Source organism: Eschrichtius robustus, chromosome 13 (genome assembly GCF_028021215.1).
Source record: "Eschrichtius robustus isolate mEscRob2 chromosome 13, mEscRob2.pri, whole genome shotgun sequence".
NCBI lineage: Eukaryota > Metazoa > Chordata > Mammalia > Artiodactyla > Eschrichtiidae > Eschrichtius > Eschrichtius robustus.
In genome coordinates this window covers 52,241,605-52,261,743 of record NC_090836.1, presented here as the reverse complement: position 1 = coordinate 52,261,743, position 20,139 = coordinate 52,241,605, and the positions used below count along the sequence as shown (strand labels likewise).

The 20,139-nt window shown below is 44.3% G+C and overlaps 1 protein-coding gene across 2 annotated transcripts in view; it reads left to right on the top strand.

Moving 5' to 3' along the window:
- Positions 1–16,077, top strand: part of PPM1H (protein phosphatase, Mg2+/Mn2+ dependent 1H) — a 265,292-nt gene extending 249,215 nt beyond the window's left edge. For both annotated transcript variants that reach the window (XM_068560262.1, XM_068560261.1), the window contains one exon: positions 13,192–16,077. In XM_068560262.1, coding sequence (XP_068416363.1) covers positions 13,192–13,269 — 78 coding nt within the window. In that variant the 3' untranslated portion in view covers positions 13,270–16,077. The remainder of the gene's footprint in view (positions 1–13,191) is intronic.
- Positions 16,078–20,139: the final 4,062 nt, after the last annotated feature.

Below are 20,139 nucleotides of genomic sequence, written 5' to 3'. Positions count from 1 at the left end.
AATCTGCGTTTTATATCCTACTTGTTAGCAACAGTCTCCTGTTGATTTTCTCTACTGTAATTATTTTCATAAAGCTTTGCGAAGTCATCTGACAGGTATGAGTGAAAAGGCACCCAACACTTCTTAAAATCTCTCCAAGCTGGCTTGGTTTTCCTTACCAGCCCCTGTCTCTCCATGGCAACAAATCTGCCCTCCAGGGAGTGGTAACCTGTGGGCAGTGCTGTCACTGGGCAGGTGTATGCCAGGTCAGAATAGGTTCCTAGGTTCATGGGATCTGTTACCTACAGGGCTTACAGGGATCTCCATGGAACAAAAGGGCGCGAAAGAAAAAGGTTTTGAATTTGCCTTTCAGGGAAGATGGCAAACCAAAGCCTAAGAAAGAATCCTGTATCAGATAGAAGAATGAGTGAAAGGAAATGTTATAAAATGGGCACAGTTTCATTGCTAAGAGATGAAACATCTGACTGGAGATCAGAAAAATTCTGGTTGGTTTTTTTTTTTTTTTTTAATTTATTTATTTATCTATTTATTTTTGGCTGCATTGGGTCTTTGTTTGCTCACGGTCTTTCTCTACTTGCGGTGAGCGGGGCGGGGGTGGGGGTGGGCTACTCTTCGTTGTGGTGCGAGGGCTTCTCATTGTGGTGGCTTCTCTTGTTGCGGAGCACGGGCTCTAGACGCGCGGGCTTCCGTAGTTGTGGCTCGCAGGCTTAGATGCTCCGTGGCATGTGGGATCTTCCCAGACCAGGGCTCGAACCCGTGTCCCCTGCATTGGCAGGCGGACTCTCAACCACTGCGCCACCAGGGAAGCCCCTCTGGTTGGTTTTTGGCATCTTAAAACAGTGAGACCTTATGGGGGAAGGTATCTTCTTTGCCAAATAATTCCCATTCAGATTCATTCATCTGGGAAATATTAAGGACCAATTTTATAAGCCATGGCCACTGGGGAAGAATTTGTGAAGAAAACAGACCAGGTCCCTGCCCTCTTGGAGTTTAAAGTCTAGAGGTTACAAAAGCATAAGGAAGTTAGAATATGAATGATTAAAAAGATAGCACAAGGGGTAGGCAAGAAAGCTTCCCACTAGAAGGGATGTCTAAACTTCAACGTGAGGGGTAAATGAGTGTCTGCCAGTCAATGCAAGGTGGGGCAACATCGGGGAGGGAGAACATGGTGCTTTCAAGGAGCCCAACAGTCAGTGTGGCTGCCTGGGCTTAGTGTGGGGTAGTGTCCACAGATGAGGTGTGAGAGGTGAACGGGGCAGGTCGTGTCAGACCTCAAGCACTGACAAAATGAATGAATGTGAAGATTAGTTGGAGGGAAGAGAGTCTGTGATAATGATATGGAATTTGTGTAATTCATTCATTCTGATCCACAATCAGAAAACATTCTGGACAATCTGATGGTGTAAATATGAGTTATGGATTGTTCCTCTACCCCTCTGTGCTCCTTAGTAATTTAAGCCATATTGGGAAATCAGATAAACTTATTTCAAACTCAGGACTTAGGCATTATGTAAAATGATGTTGCCTTTCATGTGTGTGCCATATTTGCATGTATCTTTGTGATTTTGAAGGAGGGTACCACACTCATACCCAGGCTTAGTGTGTCTCCTTGGGAGGCCCATGGAGAGCTCAGTCCCAAAAGCCACAGCAGTGGGTTTCCTGACGGTGCCCTCCCAACTGGGAGCTGTTCTGACCTTGTAATGCAAAGTAGAAATAGGTGTGGAAGTTGTCCTGATAACGTTTAGCCTAAGTCATAATTTCTGTGATGAAGAAAGACCTGCTATCATACCCTTCCCATGGCTCTGTGAGTTCTTACTCAGCCAGAAGGATACATTTCTCCCCAGATGTAGCCCAGGACCACAGGTTTGCCTATTTAGTCATGTGAGTGGTGGGAATAGAGGGTTTCTGGGTCCAGACCTGAGGGATCTGACCAGGCTGGCCGATCGTTTGATGGAAAATGAGAAAGGGAAGATGCAGTCTACAAGGTGGGCCTCCTGAGAGATAGGAAAGGCAACAAAGCAACAAGAACAACAAAATGTTTCTTCACTTGACGTTTTGAATGGGCCTGTTTTACTTTGAGTTTTGCTTTCTGTTTGCCCAGTTTTGTCTAGAAATTCAGCAGGACAGAAGGAGGCAGGGCATTAGTCCTGTGACAGGAAGGACTTTAAGGTTTTGCCATTTGATTATTTGGCTTTTGTTCATGTTGTGTGTAGGTTTTTTCTTTTTCTTCTCCTCTTTGTGGCAGCCATTCTTGACAAATTGCCCGCACTGTCTTCCTCTGATGACATCCTTCCCAATAAAAAATTTAAAATACCATCTCCCCCTCCAGGATGCATTGTGAGGGAAGAGGTGATTAAGAGAGAGATATGTTTGCGAAGTTCTGACCCCCACACCATCCTCTCTGGCAGAGGTGGGGTAAAAATGAACTATATGACCTTCCTGACCCCAGTGTATCTTATTAAGTTCTTTTGCTGTTTTGAACTGTCTCGAGAAAGGAACCAGAAAATTAAAAGGAGGCCTTGTGGACAGGCCAGAACATGAGTGCAGTTGCTCTTTTTCTTTCTTTTCTTTTTACTGGATTATGCCCTGAAGTGTAGCAGAGCTGGCAGCTCCGTGCATCCTTTGTGGGGTCATGAAATGAACCGTTGATAGGAAATATACCAAATTCACATTTTCAGGTGGCGTGGTTGGAATTCACGGGGGTTGGGCTACACAACCTGTCATTCTCTTTACTAATTCCAGTAAGATTCTCTTAGGAGGCCTAAACATCCTGCAAAATTTGGAAAGGGTGCTTAGAGAAAGGCATGGAAGGGGTTTTCTGAGGCAAAATATCTCAGACTGATTGTCTCCTCTGTAAGCCTGGAGGTTTAGTGGCAGGTCTCCCAGAAAGAATATTCAAAATGGAGGCAAGTACGTAAACATGCAAAGAAGATGCTTAGTAATATGTTAGAAAGGAATAAATTGTTAATATTACTAACGGAGACAGGTGTGGGCAAAGCTGAGTGGACCTCGGGCCAAAGAACACATGAAAACATGACATGGATTTACATTCCAAATGCCCAGGCAAGCCTTGGCAAGGTTTTTTTTGCCCAGTCCTTCATTTCCCAAAACCTGTCTGTGGAAACCTCACCTTGGTAACTTGGACCAAATGACCCTCAGTGCCCCTGCCATGTCACTCTGGGGGCTTATGAAGGGGTCTTAAATCTGTAAGTACCAACATAATGTAAACTCCAGACAGCATCTCCCTAATAAGAGAAGCCTTCTTGATGGTCACGCTTCAAATGTTCTTCATATCCATGCTGTCCTTGGCTCTGATAACTGTGGGCCTCACTGATAAGGAAGAGGTGAATCAGTAGAAAGTTAACAGTAAAACACCCACCAAAACTGACAGCAGGACATTAACGCAGGTATTAAATGCTAGTTTGTATTACCTTGATAATATGAAACATTTTGGCAAAAGACAAAGGTTCTTTTTATGAAATCTTTCTGTGAGTTGGCTGAACTAACTTCTCCCATTGCCATATGGTTTTGAAAAACTATGCCTCAAATGTAAAAAAGAAGGGTTCCTCCCATCGCCAGCCCCAACCTCACATCAGTCACAGGTTTTAAGAACAAATTGGTGAGTGTTTTATCTCGTGTTGAAGACTAGATAAAATCTGCATTTTTGTTTCTTTTGCAATGTTGAGCATATTCAGACCCGTGGGAATGTGGATGTCAGCCCACCATCCTGCCCTTGACAGCCTCTGAACTGCCCACTGCGAGGCCCACCTTTCCTTCCTCAGTGCTATTGATATAGCGATTGGAGCAGAGCTCTGTGGCCACTTAGTTGGAACATAAGGGCATTTTATTTATTTTATTTAATTAAATTTATTTATTTATGGCTGTGTCAGGTCGTCATTGCTGCATGCAGGGCTTTTTCTAGTTGCGGCGAGAGGGGCTACTCATTGCTGTGCGCGGGCTTCTCATTGCAGTGGCTTCTCTTGTTGCAGAGCTCGGGCTCTAGGCGCGTGGGCTTCAGTAGTTGTGGCTCATGGGCTCTAGGCGCGCGGGCTTCAGTAGTTGTGGCTCATGGGCTCAGTAGTTGTGGCTCACGGGCTCTAGAGCGTAGGCTCAGTAGTTGTGGTACACAGGCTTAGCTGCTCCTCGGCATTGTGGGATCTTCCCGGACCAGGGGTCGAACCCATGTCCCCTGCACTGGCAGGCAGATTCTCAACCACTGCGCCACCAGGGGAGCCCCCATCAGGGCATTTTAAAGGGCTTCCCAGGGATGCTGCAGAAGAAAATAGTCTGCTGTGCCCCCTCCTATCGAAATGTTGCTGTTTGGGATTTGAACTAAAATAAGCTCACACCACCTTGAGAAACCAGGAAGCTGGTGCCGGGGCAGAGAGGCGGACGAGGCCTGGTGGGTGGTCTCGCCATCTCCCATGGGGGTGGCAAGCTCTCCCTAGTCCGTGGCCTTGCCCCTGCTGACGCACGGACCCCCAGGGGACACAGGGACAGTGTTGTGGGCAGCGGCGTTTCCTGTGTCTCAGGGTACTCCGCCTGAGTGAAGTCCCCGCACTCCAGGCAGGGGACCGAAGCTGGTGTGGGCACCTTCAGTGGCTTCAGAGCCAGACGAGGGACACATGCGGCTCGGCTCCCAGCAGTGAGCCTGAGGCGGGCCTCCTCCCAGGACAAGTTGCCTGGTTCTGAGCACGACAAAGAGCCCCCTCCAAGTCACCCGCCCTCACCCCACCTACCCCGTTACCATAGATCCCTGCCACCGTTCCCAAGCTTGGGAGAGCTTTTCTACCTCTTCAATCTCAGAGGCCTGCTCAGAATGCAAAGAGGATTCCTCCTCCTGTTCCCATCATACTCTATTCCTGCGGGGCCTCAGCAGATGGAAGCTGCCTTTTATATGCAAATATTCGGAACCCATTAATTCCCCAGTTCCTGCCACCTACCCTCCCTCTTGTAAGACCCTGTCTGTACCATCCAAATGGCACATAGAAGTTCCTGCCCAACTAGAACTGTTGGCTTTAAGGCCAGGTTACAGCCTGAGGCCTGAAACGGACTTATTTTTGACACTCCAATCTGCTGATTCAGATGTGGGCTTGCGGGAGGAGACTCTACAAAAGGTGGATGACTGCGGTCGAAACTCTTGGTGGGGGAGGGAGGCCTTTTATGTCTAATGAGGGAGATGCTTTAGGAAGGTTCTTGTTTACCCCGGCAGGACCTTTGAGGCATGCACTACCATTATTCCAGATTCGAGAGGCTAAGGAGTTTCCCCAGAGCCCCCCATGTGGGCGGTGGTGCAGCCAGGCTGGGACCCGTGGCAGCCCAGCCCACACCCGGGGCCCTTCGTACACCCCGCTGAAGAGGTGGAAGAGCTAAGAAGTGCCCAGCGGTGGCAAGGGCGGAGACGATGGAGGATTTGCCCTCTGGCCTCCTTCCACCCTGACCTTAGCGTCAGTGGTTGTGAAAAGAGCCTCTGGCCTTCCCATGGTCCTTCAGCCCCTCTTCCTTTTCTGCTTTTCTTCTCTCCCCTGCTGTCCCTCCTCTGCTCCCTCCTGCTCGGCCCGAGGAAGCCTCTGCGCCAGGCCCTGTGCGCCTGCCAAGTCAGACCCCTCCCGGCCGCCGCCCCTTTCAGCAGAGCTCAGCCGATCAATACGGAAAGCTTCAGCCAGAGAAGAAAAATGCTCTCAAAGTACAAAACTGGTCTCCCTGGGAGACTCTTCGTTAGGAGGGGTGAGTACCCCGGCTACTCCCGTACTACTTCCCTGATGCGGTCTGACCGAGCCTTCCGAATGAGGCCCTCAGGCCGGGCCCTGCTGCCGCCCCACATCCAGCTTCCAGAATCACGGGGCTCCTGGGCCGCCTCGGCATCCCGGCCGGGGTATAACGGAATCCACGACCCTTTCACTGTCATCAGCTGTACCATATTCTTCTCTGCTGCTCTCCTGTATATTCTGTATTTATATTTCATGTTTTGACTCAGATGCTCTCCCGCTGCTCCCTGCGCCCTTCAGTCTCTGGCACGTGTGCCTTTGTGTTCAGCCTCAGCACCAAACTCAGTAGAACCCTCCTGTCTTCCTGCCACATGAAGCAGTCTTTTTCATTGTTACCAAACCAGACAGTCCTTGTCAGGTAGAAACTGGAGGAGAATGAAATGGGGGAGAGGAGAAGGAGTCCTTTCCCTCCAGAGGAAACGTTTCTTCTTTTCCTCAGGCACCAGTCTTGATATAAAGCAACCTTAAAGGTGGTTTCCTGCCTGGGGCCAGGTGGCGCTTGACTAAGGATGCTGATGAGTTCTAAAGTGTCCATCAGCCTGGCTGAGATTGGAGCTGGGGCAAAAAAACCTTCTGCTAAGAACTAGGTGCCTGGGGTTGTGTTGAGTGGATCAGCTTATGAGGAAAGATCCCCACAAGTGGCCTCATTTTACCTAAACACCAGTTGTGACTTCATTTCAATACTGTGTCTCCTGTAGCATGAAGGAAACATCAGGAAACCAGTCCTAGAGTTCAGCTACACTGTTCAGTTACTGCAAGCAGCATCTAATCAGTGCCCTTCAGTTGTCCGTGCAGACTGCTCTTTTACAGGGGGGATGTCGCATTCGCATTCGCTAGGGAAGCCTCGCAAAGAGAAGTCAGGTGGAGGAATCTGCGCTCCTGGCCACAGTGTTGGAAGAAATGGTCCAAGGCATTCTCCCTAAGCTTCCTGCTCAGGTTGGGGCATCCTTCCTGCAGCACATGGATGATGGCAAGAACCTGATGAAACTGAGGTTCTGTGAGGAGGGGGTGGGTAGGCCCGCCACACAGGAAAGCGTGAGGCTAAACCTCACACCACACGTGGGGTATGGGGATCCTAAGCCAAGAATCACACCTAAAACATGTTCTAGAACTGGAAGAACCCATAACGTCCCCCAGTGAAGGCACATTTAAAAATCTTTGTAGATAACCCAAGGCACACAGTAAACAACCCTACTGAAGAGAGGCTTCTATTTTACCTTCAAACCTACCATGAGAAAGGATAACTAGATACAACAGAGCCGTCCCTCTGTCCCCCCAAAGAAAACCTAACAGAACAGGATGAAAGAAACTTTAAACATGTACCAATAGAACCATAAGGTACGAAGAGATGGATTTGGAAAAGAACCAAATAAAAATTTGCAATGGTGAAAAATATGTCATTGAAATAAAGTAACTCACTGAATGGAGAGATAGTAAACTGCTAAAGTATGAATTAGTGAACTGAAAGATATTACCAAGAGATTTTAAAAAAAACAGGAAAGAGGCTGAAATCTGGAAGGTAAAATGAGAAGGATCTAACAGGAGAAAATATAAAACTATGGAGAAAACATAAAAAATAGAGGGGAGTCAGTATTCAAAAAGTTCATGGTTGAAAATTTTCCAGAATCAGAAATATCTTCTCAGTTTGAAGGAGTAAAACTAATTTCCAACCATGATAAATAAAAAGAAATCCTCATTATTATGTCTCAGTGGAACTTCATACCATCAACAACAAAATATCAACAATAACAATTTAATAAGCTACCAATGAGAAAAGACATTTACTTATAAAAAAATGAAACAAGGGCTTCCCTGGTGGTGCAGTGGTTAAGAATCCGCCTGCCAATGCAGGGGACACGGGTTTGAGCCCTGGTCCGGGAAGATCCCACATGCCGCGGAGCAACTAAGCCCGGGCGCCACCAACTGCTGAGCCTGAGCTCTAGAGCCCATGAGCCACAACTACTGAAGCCTGTGCACCACAACTACGGCAGCCCACGTGCCTAGAGCCCGTGCTCTGTAGCAAGAGAAACCACTGCAGTGAGAAGCCTGCGCACCGCAACGAAGAGTAGCCCCGCTCACCGCAACTAGACAAGGCCCATGCACAGCAACAGACCCAAAGCAGCCAAAAATAATAAATAAATCAAATAAATAAATTTATTTAAAAAAAATGAAACAAGACAGACTCCTCAACAAGAGAGGTCAGAAAAGATGAAATATTATTATGTCCAAACTGCTAAGGGAAAATAAGTCAGTCTAGAATTCTATACTCGATAAAGCTATGATCCAAGATTAAAGGCAAAAATAAAGATTTTTGTGGCCCCAAAACTTGGTGAGTTTATCCCTCACAGACCATTGTTAAAAGAATTACTAAAAATGTACTTCAACAGAAGGAAATCAAGTCCAGAAGAAAGGAATGGACTTCGAAAAGCAAAGAAGTTAGTATGTTGGTTTATATACATTATAATAATGACTTAATAGGAGTTTAAAAACAAGGCTAAATTAAAATAGTAGGTAATAACATGACAGATGAAAGAAGGCATTCTAATATCTTTTTATTTTCTGGAGAAGGACACAAATATTGATTGACATATATTAAAAACCTAAGCATAGCTGCTAAAACAACAGAAATAATCACTTCTCAACTAGTAGAGAGAGGAAAAAAGTATTCAAGAAAGCAATCAACCTGACAGAAATCAAGAAGAAAGGAAAGAAAAATAGAAAATACTAAATAAATTTTATGTATGTATGTATATGTGTGTGTGAATGATGGCAAAAATAAATTCAGAATAGCGGTTTTTATAATAAACAGGTTTAACTTGCATCTTAGTAACTGTAAAGGTGAGATTTTATTTTAATTAGCCATCTACCAATAATGAAATACACTTTAAATAATACAAAGTTTAGAAGTCCTACAGTGCCTTGTGGAATTTATCATTGGTGAATATCAGGTTGAGAAGGTAGCACTGAAAACGACTATGATTTCCTACTTAAGAGACTGGGGACAGCATTAACTAAGGATGATAGATGAGAAAGTCCCACCTTGGCAGTGAAAAGTAAGTTAACATTTATTGACCCTTCCTGAGTCCTAACTGGGGCCTACCAAGTAAAGTAAGAAGAGCTGTGCCATGTGTCATGGAAGCCCAGACATAGGAGAACTTGGAGTGTGCAGTGGTGTGGTGGGCAAGCCAACCTCAACACCTCCCACCTCTGCAAACAAAAAGGAGAACTCAGAAGAAAAGACAGGAGATGTCAAGAATAAAGAAGATGGCCAGAAGTACAGTATCTGTGCTGGAGAAAAGTCAAGTGAAATGAGCACGGAGAAGTGTAGGAGGCCGGATTAGCAGGGTATTGGACCTACTGGTAAGAAATGAAGGAAGAAAAAGGGAAGTAAGAAATTGAGGAAGCAAAAATGGGTCTTCTCTCTCTCAAGAAGAGTTCACCTAAGGGAATACAGAGTGGATGACAGAGAGAAATGCAGGCTCAAGGGAAGTTATCTTGGCATAGGCAATAACCAGTTTTGAGAATAAAACCTTAATTTTCTAGAGCCCTTGGGTTTCCTGGGTAACCATCTTTTCTAGGTGACCTAATGCCGCTTTTTAAAATGCCAAAGCTAATTTTGACCATTTTTTCAATACCCAAAGTCTCCAGCAATAGCAATATCAGCATGGTCTCTTGCCTTTAACTATGGATGATGCTCTTATGTGACTTAAATAAAACGAGGTAGGCACTGTTTTGATTTTAACTTTTTTTAATTGAAGTATACTTGATTTACAATATTGTGTTAGTTTCAGGTGTACAGCAAAGCGATTCAGTTTTAAATGTATTTTTTTCAGAATCTTTTCCATTATAGGTTATTGCAAGATATTGAATATAGTTCCCTGTGCTACACAGTAAATCCTTGTTGTTTATTTTATATATAGTAGTATGTATCTGTTAATCCCATACTCCTAATTTGTCCCCTGCCCCTTTTCCCCTTTGGTAACCATCAGTTTGTTTTCTATGTCTGTGAGTCTGTTTTGTAAGTAGACTCATTTGTATTATTTTTTTAGATTCCACATATAAGTGATATAATATTTTTCTTTCTCTGTCTGACTTTTAGTGTGATATTCCCTAGGTTCATCCATGCTGCTGCAAATGGCAATATTTCATTCTTTTTTATGGCTGAGTAATAGTCTATTGTGTGTGTGTATACACACATACACACACACACACACACACCCCCCACATCTTCTTTATCCATTCATCTGTTGATGGGCACTTGGGTTGTTTCCATGTCTTGGCTATTGTAAATAGTGCTGCTGTGAACACTGCGGTGCATGTATCTTTTCAAACTAGAGTTTTCATCTTTTCTGGACATATGCCCAGGAGTGGGATTGCCGGATCATGTGGTAGCTCTATTTTCAGTTTTTGTAAGGAAACTCCATACTGTTCTCCCTAGTGGCTATACCAATTTGCATTCCCACCAACAGTGTAGGAGGGTTCCTTTTCTCCACACTCTCTCCAGCATTTATTGTTTGTAGACTTTTTTAAAAAATTAATTTATTTGATTAATTTATTTTTGGCTGCGTTGGATCTTCGTTGCTGCGTGCAGGCTTTCTCTAGTTGCAGTGAGCGGGGGCTACTCTTCGTTGTGGTGCGCATGCATCTCTCCTTGCGGAGCATGGGCTCTAGACACACAGGCTTCAGTAGTTGTGGTTCACGGGCTCTAGAGTGCAGGCTCAGTAGTTGTGGTGCACGGGCTTCATTGCTCCGCGGCATGTGGGATCTTCCTGGACCAGGGATCGGACCCATGTCCCCTGCATTGGCAGGCGATTCTTAACCACTGCACCACCAGGGAAGTCCTGTTTGTAGACTTTTTGATGAAGGCCATTTTGGCCAGAGTGAGGTGATACCTCATTGTAGTTTTGATTTGCATTTCTCTAATAATTAGTGATGCTGAGCATCTTTTCCTGTCTCTCTTGGCCATCTGCATGTCTTCTTTGGAGAAATGTCTATTTAGGTCTTCTGCCCATTTTTTGATTGGGTTTTTTGTGTTCTTTTGATATTGAGATGTATGAGCTGTCTATGTATTTTGGACATTAAGCCTTTCATTTAACCTTGTTCTGATCTCAGCCGTTGCCCCATGACCGCGGGACCTGTGATTTACCACAGAGACCGGTCCTGACTTCCTTCATCTGTTTTTTTAACATCTTTAAGTAACTTCCTTTTGCTGCCAGCCATCTTTTCTCATTACTTGCCATAATCTTCTGTGTCTAGTTTGCTCATGAGCTGAGTTAAGGTGTGTTCAGCCCTGACAGATGAATCTACGAACTAGTTAGTATATTGCCTCAGCCAGCTTTCTGAACTTGAAAGTCTAAGGTCTAGACCCTGGTCAATCACTAGGATAATAAACATCAACTGATATTGATGGTAGCCTTTCCCTGTGAGGTTTTTTCTCAGACATACAATTCAATATAAACCCAAGAGTAACCTGGGGTGAGCATCTGAGCGCTCTTCTGAATATAGTATCTGAGTGGCAGTATGTGGATAAGTGGGCATGTATTTGGCTCTTTAGCCAAAGGCCTCTTTGGAGTCCTTTCTGTTTATTTTGTGATCTCAGCAGGAAGAGAACCCTCAGAAGGGCTAACTGGTGGCATCTTCCCTCAAGTGTAACTTGAGATACTTCTGCCTCAAAACTGATAATTCTCTCAATAAGGATAGAAAAAGAAGGTGTCTCTCCTACTCACCTACTACCCATCCTCTAGGAGGAAAGTCACTTATTTTGTATTAACTAAAATAGCCTCTCTCTGCCACCTTTAGTGTGTGCTATACACTTCTCTCTGCCTGGGCTGTCTGAGTAGACTTGAGTCTCAAAGACTCTACAGCCTGGAATCTTAACAATCCTGAGATTATTTGCTACAGACCTTGTTCTTAAGTAATGTCACAATGAAGCTAGATGCAGGTCTCTTTTAACATGAGAGTCACTTAATCCACAAGGGGTTTTAACAGAAGAAATGCAGGAGGCTTCTGGTGTTCTGAATTCCATAACTCACAGTTCTGAAGGCAAGGCTGAGCGACATTCCAAGCAGGGGAAAGGCTACAGTAACATCAGGGTGGTCTGTTGTTTAACAGGCTGGCTTCCAAGAGGCCTTCCTTACAGGGTGACATTTATTATCTTGGTGATTTACCAGAGTCTGGCTTTTAGCTTCTCAGGTTCAAAAACTGGTTTAATCAACACACAAAGAACAGATTCATTATCAGAGCCGGGCTCACCTTAACCAAGCTTTCATGATTGATCTGCAAACTGAAGAAATGCCAGTTGACGTTTATATGGAGAAATAGGACTGACGTTCTTAAAGTACAAATGACTAGCTCACTCTTTCTCTGTCGGCAGCCCACATGGGGAGGCAGATCATAATTAGAAGGTTATATGGTGAACATGAAGTCAAAATCAAGGGAAACTGTATGTTCTATGGCAGAAGCTAAGAGTCATCCACCCTCACTAAATATGGTCCTACCAGTGGAACTAAATTTCTTCGAAATCTGTTGGATAAGACTCTCCCTGCCTCAGTCTGTATTTGGACAGACACCTGCCAATGTTTTTTTCTCTTTGTTTTAGGCCTCAAGGCTAACCTAGGCTACATACACCCAAATCACCTCCCACATTAGTCTTTTTCTAGATTTTAATACTTTCCATCCATTTATGGCATAGTCATTTTTCTTCTTTGAGTTTATGCTCTAAGTCTCAGCAATCTTATTTTCAAATTCTTGGGGATCCCTCACTGTACTCACAGTGGTGAAGAGAAGAGTGTGGCATTGATGAGGGTGGATGGTACAGCTCGACCACACCGAGGTTCCCCAGTCATGTACCAATAAAACCTTCGCATTTTTACTATGCTCCTTTGCTACCTGCGCTATCATTAACATTTTTCTTTAAATCAACTCACTTTTTAAAAACAATTTATTTAAAAAGGAGATTTACCCCTACCATAAGTGGAAAATGACCATCCTTTGTCCTAAAAGCAACGTGGCTCTAAAAATAAACATATTGGAAACAAAAAGTTCTTATTTTTCCCATGTACTTTTTTAGCTACACACTGTTTGCTGTAGAAAGCTCTGCGCCTGAGCAGATATGTGTTAAAGATACACCAGCACTAAACTGGGACTCTCTTGTTGACATCAAAATTCTCAAAAGAGGACTGAAAAGCAGAACAATTTAGGAGATTATTTATTGTATGTAGAATCTTGTCCATCTACCACCTAACTAGTAGTCTCACATTAGGCATCACACGTTTGGGAAAAAGATGGCCTAGGTCTTTGTGACTTCAAGTGTGTTTGAAAACTGTTCATACAGTTGTAGTGATGCCTCCTTCCCAGCCTCGCCCGACCCCCGATTCTGCCTGATGCCACACTGACAGTCTCGTTCCTGCTTCTCCCTGTACAGGTACACCCTGGCGGCTCAGGACCTGGTGATGCGTGCCCGTGGCGTCCTGAAGGACAGAGGATGGCGGATATCCAATGACCGACTGGGCTCAGGAGACGACATCTCTGTATATGTCATTCCTTTAATACATGGAAACAAACTGTCATGAAAACAGCCCAGGGTTTTAGAAGGACAGAAGGGAAGAAAGCTGGGATGCCTCTGGGCAGGGCGGGGCTGGGAAGTGCCCCAGCAGAGTTCCAGATGATGCCACCTCTTCCCAGCCCAGGTGGGAAGCTTGCTGCTGAAAGGCCTCTGGCTGAGCTTCAAGAGGACCCTCGGGTTTCAGTTTCCTCTTTAGTAACAGGTCTGGATACTCAACAAGGGCAAAACATAAAGGCTGCTACTGAGTGTTGTGTTTCTATCGGTTCCTTTCATAGGCCTCCTAGGTGGCCATTGCCCATTTGGGGGCACATCCATCATATTTATTTTATCCAGAGTAGCTGGGGCAGCCCTTTTCGGGTGTCACTGGCAGAAGACTCTTCAGCCTGCCAAGCTGCCAACTTCCCTACGGGTTAAACGTGCTGCATTGGAGAGTTGGGGATCATGCCTCAGAAGATGTAAGCGCCCATCTTCTAGTAAGCCTGAGATTTATTTCAGGGAACACTATCTGTGTGTGTGTGTGTATGTCTCTCTTTACTGTTTTTTGGTGCCGGTGGGGTGCGGCAGGGACTTTTTTTCTTTTTTGACATTCCTTGAATCTTAATTGTTTTCCTTCCATAGAACAGGCCTGGGACTTTCCAGGCCCCTGCCGAGGAATCTGTGTGTCCAAGTCCAGCCCAGACCGTCCCCATATCCCATAGCCCACACCACCCAGGCCTCCATCTGGAGCGGTGCCCTGGCTAATGGAGTTCAGTCTTTGTTATGTAACAGTTTGTCCCTGAGTTGCATTTTCTCACCAAATCAGTGTGTTTTCATGGAAATATGGGTGTTTCTTTGGACCCACAGTTCCTCTGTCATCTTCAAGGGCCCCCCTGGTGTGGTTGGGGTCTCTCTGAGAGAGTCTGGGTTTCGTTTCTGGAACGGTTGGCCCTCCCCCAGCCGCTGTGCCATAGGGACAGACACAAAGCAGGGTTGAAGCGGGCAGTTTAAGAGGGTCCTTGTATCAGTCAGTTCACCACACCCCATCCGAGGACCACTCCTCCATCTGGATCCAGGTTCTGTGGACGGGGACTGTCCCCAAGCCCCCTCCAAATAACATGTGAAGGAGCAGAGTTCTGTCAAGAAGCGGCTGTCTCCGCCTCCCCATCATATCTGGGCAAGGCCCGCTCAGAGTGGCCATTTGATAAAAGTGAATTTGAATCAGGCTGACTGGTCGTCCTCAGGCTGGGCACTCTCTTCCTTCTCCACGGGGTCATGTCCCAGCCCCCCAAGTACCAAGACCCCTGTTCCCACTGTCACTCCACCTCTGGGTGTTCCTCACAACACAGCAGCAGCAGACGGGTCAGATCTACCTGGGGCTCCTCGGCCGGCAGGACTCGCAAAATAGATTTTTAGAAATCACTGTTAGGCAGACCGCTTCTGGGCATGGGGGGACCTTACAGAGCAGTGTCCAATCACTGAGTCTTCTCCCTGCGGACCGCCTGTGGTAGCGTCACCATCTTGACTACTTTTTGTAATAAGACATGCTTCCCACCCATTAGAGACAAAGGTCATTGGTGTGATTCCCCCAGAAGGCAGGAGAGCCAGTTCCACTTCTCCTGTTTGTTCCATCCCTTCCCCAGAGGGGAGGACAGGAACCTTTCCTCTGGGATAGTGGATCGCCTGCGTTTACATTCTTGGAATGTAGATATTTTCTTAGGAATGTCCTGGAGCCTTCCTGCTTCGGAATGTATTCATCCCACAGTGTGGAGACAACGCCTGGTCTGGCAGGTGAAGTATGGCGGGAATTCACCCACCGAGCGTTTGCCAAAATGTTGTTTGGGAAGAACTGGACTCACTGGTCCCTTGTCAGGAGTCATCGTCATCTGATGGCTTCCCTCCTCCTTCAGGAAATCTTAGCCACTCCCAGCGTCTCTGTGGGGAGAAGTCTGTGGTAAACCATTCGCTGCCCTGGCAGAACAGGATGCTCTGGGGAAACAGGCAGGCATCCTACAACCGTGTGGTCCGCTTTCTGTTGCTGCTCTGACTCTCAGAACCACGTACGAATTCGGAAACTTGAGGAAGTTTTACATGGAGGACTCTGAGCTGCCTTCTTTGGGAAGCTGTCCTCACAAGTAGTCACCTCTTCCCCGTGTTCCCACGTGTTCCTTTCACTTCTTTTATTTCCGGGGCTTCTATCTGGGCCCTACCTTGAGCTTCTCTGGTTTTATTCAAGGCACCAGAGTCAGAGTTTGCGTGTGCATATCATATAGATGTCATAACAACCTGGACTCAATTCTCCAATTCATTGCCTGCCAAGGCATGTCTCAGCAAAAACTCTGGAAGCCCCTGATTCAATTTATCCTAAAGTCTTGAGTATTTAGTCCTACTGGATTTAGTTAGAAAGGTGTCTAGGAATTCTCTTTATAAGCCCCCTTGGGTGGAAAGATCTTAGTAGCAAGCTGAAGCCATGTTGTCAGTTTGGGGGATTGGAAGGAAACCATAAATGAGATGAATAAATCAAATGTGGAAAAAAAATGATTTGTTAATGCCCGCGGCAGGTCTGCCCAGCACCGATATTGCTCTGTGAATTGAGCTTACTCAGTTTTAGCCTTATTTTTCCCCCTTGGAGCATTCCTGGAAAGGTCAAAAGGCAACACACTCAAAATTCTGCAGAACATATTTATACGTGGTTCTGGGATCTTGCGTATCTGACTTACAGTCAAGTCTGCTTGCTCTAGTAGCCTCAGAGGAAGTCTTATTTAATAAAAAGCTTTCGATTTCCTAGTCAAGTCTTTACGGTTATCTGGGGGGGGGAGGGGTGTGGCCACTTCCTTTAATGAAAGCCTCTCTCAGTTCTAAATCTCTTTGCTGGACTGGCACTTGCTCTTCAGAATATTTGGTGACACTCTTTTCCTTAAAGAGAGCAAATTCGCACTCCATCCACACTGCGGCATTTTGTCAGGCAACAGCCAAACCTGTGTTCTCTCAAAACCTGAAATCAGAGCAGTGCCAGAAGCCAGAAAACTGGAGGGTGTGTTCTCCTGTGGTTGTGCTTGCCTAACTGCTGTTCTTACAGAGGGAACAGAGAAGTGAAAGTCGGGCTAGGCCAAGTACTCAGCTTTCTAATAGGACAGAGCCCCCAAAGTGGGAATTTGTTATTTTCCACAGTTTACAGTTTTGGGGAATTTGGGGTATTTAATTTTTTAATCCCTAGCAATTTACCTCCATGAGGCTGCATGAGGTCAGCTGTGCTCATTCTTTTTGTACTCTTCTAAGTATTCATTTACTTCTTGGAAAGAATCACAGCTGTCAGTAGATACTGGTGGGCAAGGATGAGAGTCCCAGTATCCAGAGCTGGCCTCAGATCTTGGCCATTCGGGCAGGGTTTTCAGTTCACCAAGAGCACTAGCGTGGAAACACTTGGAAAAAAATCTCCCACATCTTTACGACTCTGGTCTAACCTCCTTCCTCATCTGCCAATCAACTTTATTTACAAGGCCACGAGTAGTCAGTGGTTTTCTTTCCACCACAGTCTGAGGATCTTACCTTTCCTTAAGCAGCCCAGCAGCTCCACTGTTTTCAGACTGAACATGTTAAACTTTAATGAGATTCTATTTTTGGTAAGTTCGTGCTACTGGGACACATGAAGAAAGCAGTGAGAGTCACTGTCTATGCAAAAACCCACCAGGCTGACCCTAAAACGTAGCGGATCTAAGAAAATAGTAAAACAGTATCTGGCCACCGGACAGAATTTTACATTAGGAACTTGGATTTTTGAGGACTTTCAATTGCAGAGACATGTCACAGCCTGCACACCATAAACCCCCCAAGTGTACTTTGGTTCTGTGTGGGTGATGTGACTTATGTGCATACACTGGGGTTTTTCAGGGGACACTACATGAGCAGCCCCACCTGCCCCTTCGGTAAGTACCGTGGTGGCTCTTTGTGGTTCGAGTGTCAGTGCAGGGCGTGCTGCTCTTTCTAATCCACGTGATTTGTGTAAATAGCTTTAATTTTGCCTTTGCGTCTTAGATGTTTTGTTTATGTAGCGACCAGGTAGACAGTGACCAAATGAGGCTTTAAGTGTATTGTTTTCTACTGTGATGTACTTGAAGGAGAGTCTCGTGTCCTCCACTCTTCCAATCTTCCATAGTATTTTGTGTTTGGGGTGTCCTGAGGTTACTCTATTACTCCTGTTTTGCTTCCATTTTCTTTGTTTCTTTTGGCAACCCAGGGAGGCCCACAGTGGAGATCATTTGTAAGGACCGTATCATGGTCTGGGTTTCCAAGAAAATACCCTACGTACAGTGAATGAGAGGAATCTGCCTGAAAATGGTTTCGGAACCATGTACCTTTATGCTTTGTGATTGTGAAACCTTGACTTTTGTAACCCCAAAATGAAAACTGTTTAGTAAAGGGGATCTATTTTGTGTATTTTGAAACTTAGGTGCAATGTTCCCTGGAAAAAGCTAAAGAAATGTATATGCTCAATGCCATTTTAAAATAAAATATTATACATATGTATATAGGACACCTTTAGCAAAACGTTTTTGTGTCATTTCGTTTAATTCACTAAGAAGTTTCTTCGTACCAGGTAGTGGAATGAGTTGAGAGGGTCATGGCCTCATGGGGAGTCATCAACTGTGAACAGACTCAAAAGAAAATCAGACGGGAAGGGATGCCAACACTATAAATCTTCACAGGAATCAGCAGTAAAAGCTGTATATTTCACCAGTGCCTCTAGAACTACCATGGATATTACTCCCAAGAACTACTCCCAACAGGTAATTCTTTTTTTTTTTTTTTTTATTAAGGATAACTGACAGCATTATATTAGTTTCAGGTGTACAGCATAACGATGCAGTGTGTACATATTGTGAAACGATCATCACATTAAGTCTAGCAAACATTCATCACCATATAGCATTACTAACTTTTTTTCCTTGTGATGAGAACTTTTAAGATTTACTCTCTCAGCAACTTTCAAGTACGCACTACAGTGTCATTAGCAAATACTATGCAATTATAGTATAGCCACCATGTTGTACATTACACCCCCAGTAGTCAGTGGGGGTGTAATGTACAACATATTGCAATTTGCATAGCAATTTGCATAGCAAATACTATGCAATTATAGTATAGCCACCATGTTGTACATTACACCCCCAGTAGTCAGTGATTTATTTTATAACTGGAAGTCTGTACCCATTTCACCAACTCCCCACCCTGTGCCTCTAGCAATCACCAATCTGTTCTCTGTATCCATGAATTAGGTTTTTTAAAAATTAATTATTCAGGTCCCACATATAAGTGAGATCATACAAGATTTGTCTTTCATAAGACATAGCATAATGACTTGGCATGATGCCCCGAAGGTCCACCCATGTTGTCACAAATGGCAAGATTTCATTCTTTTTTATGGCTGAATAATATTCCATTATAGCTCCATCTCTATCCCTATCATCGATCTATCTATAAAAATACATACACACCACAGTTTCTTTATCCATTCATCCTTTGAGGGACATTAAGGTTGTTTCCATATCTGGGCTATTGTAAATAATGCTGCAGTGAACATGAGGGTACATATAAATTTTTAAATTAGTATTTTCATTTTCCTTGGAGAAATACCCAGAAGTGGAATTGTGGGATCATATGGTAGTTCTATTTAATTTTTTGAGGAATCTCCATACTGTTTTCCATAGTGGCTGCACCAATTTATGTTCCCAACAACCTTTTTCTCCACATCCTGCTAACACTTATTATTTCTTGTCTTTTTGATAATAACCCTTCTGAGAGGTATGAGGTGATGTCTCATGGTTTTGATTGGCATTTCCCTGATGATTAGTGATGCTGAGCCTCTCTCTTTTCATGGACCTGTTGGCCATCTGTATGTCTTCATTGGAAAAATGTCTATTCAGATCCTCTGCCCATTTTTTAATTGATTTTTTTTTGAGTTGTATGAGTTCTTTATATATTTTGGATATTAACTATTTATCCGATAGATGTCTACGATTTGTAAATATTTTCTCCCATTTAGTAGGTTGCTTTTTCATTTTGTTGATGGTTTCCTTTGCTGTTCAGAAGCTTTTTAGTTTGATGTAGTCCCTCTTATTTATTTTTGCCTTGGGTGCCAAATCCAAAAAATGTTTGCCAAGACCAAGGTCAAAGAGCTTATTACCACCTACGTTTTCTTCTAGGAACCTTATGGTTTCAGGTCTTACGTTCAAGCCTTTAATTGTTTATGGTGTAAGTAGTGGTCCAGTTTCATTCTTTTGCATGTGGCTGTCCAGTTTTCAATGCACCATTTATCAAAAAGAGTGTCCTTTCCCCAATGTATATTCTTGGCTCCTCTGTTATAAATTAATTGACCGTATATGCATGAGTTTATTTCTGAGCTCTCGATTCTGTTCCACTGATCTGTGTGTCTGTTTTCATGCCAATACCATACTGTTTTGATTACTATAGCTTTGTAATAGAGTTTGAAATCAGGGAACATGATGCTTACAGCTTTTTTCTTCTTTCTCAATGTTGCTTTGGCTATGCAGGGTTTTTGTGGTTCCATGTAAATTTTAGAATTGTTTGTTCTATTTCTGTGGAAAATGCCATTGGAGTTTTGATAGGGATTGCATTGAATCTGTAGATTGCTTTAGGTAGTAAGGACATTTTAACAATATTAATTCTTCCAGTCCATCAGCACAGTATATCTTTCCATTTATTTGTGTCTTCAATATCTTTCATCAATGTCTTATAGTTTTCAGTGTACAGGTCTTTCACCTGCTTGGTTAAATTTATTCCTAGGAATTTTATTCTTTTTGATACAATTGT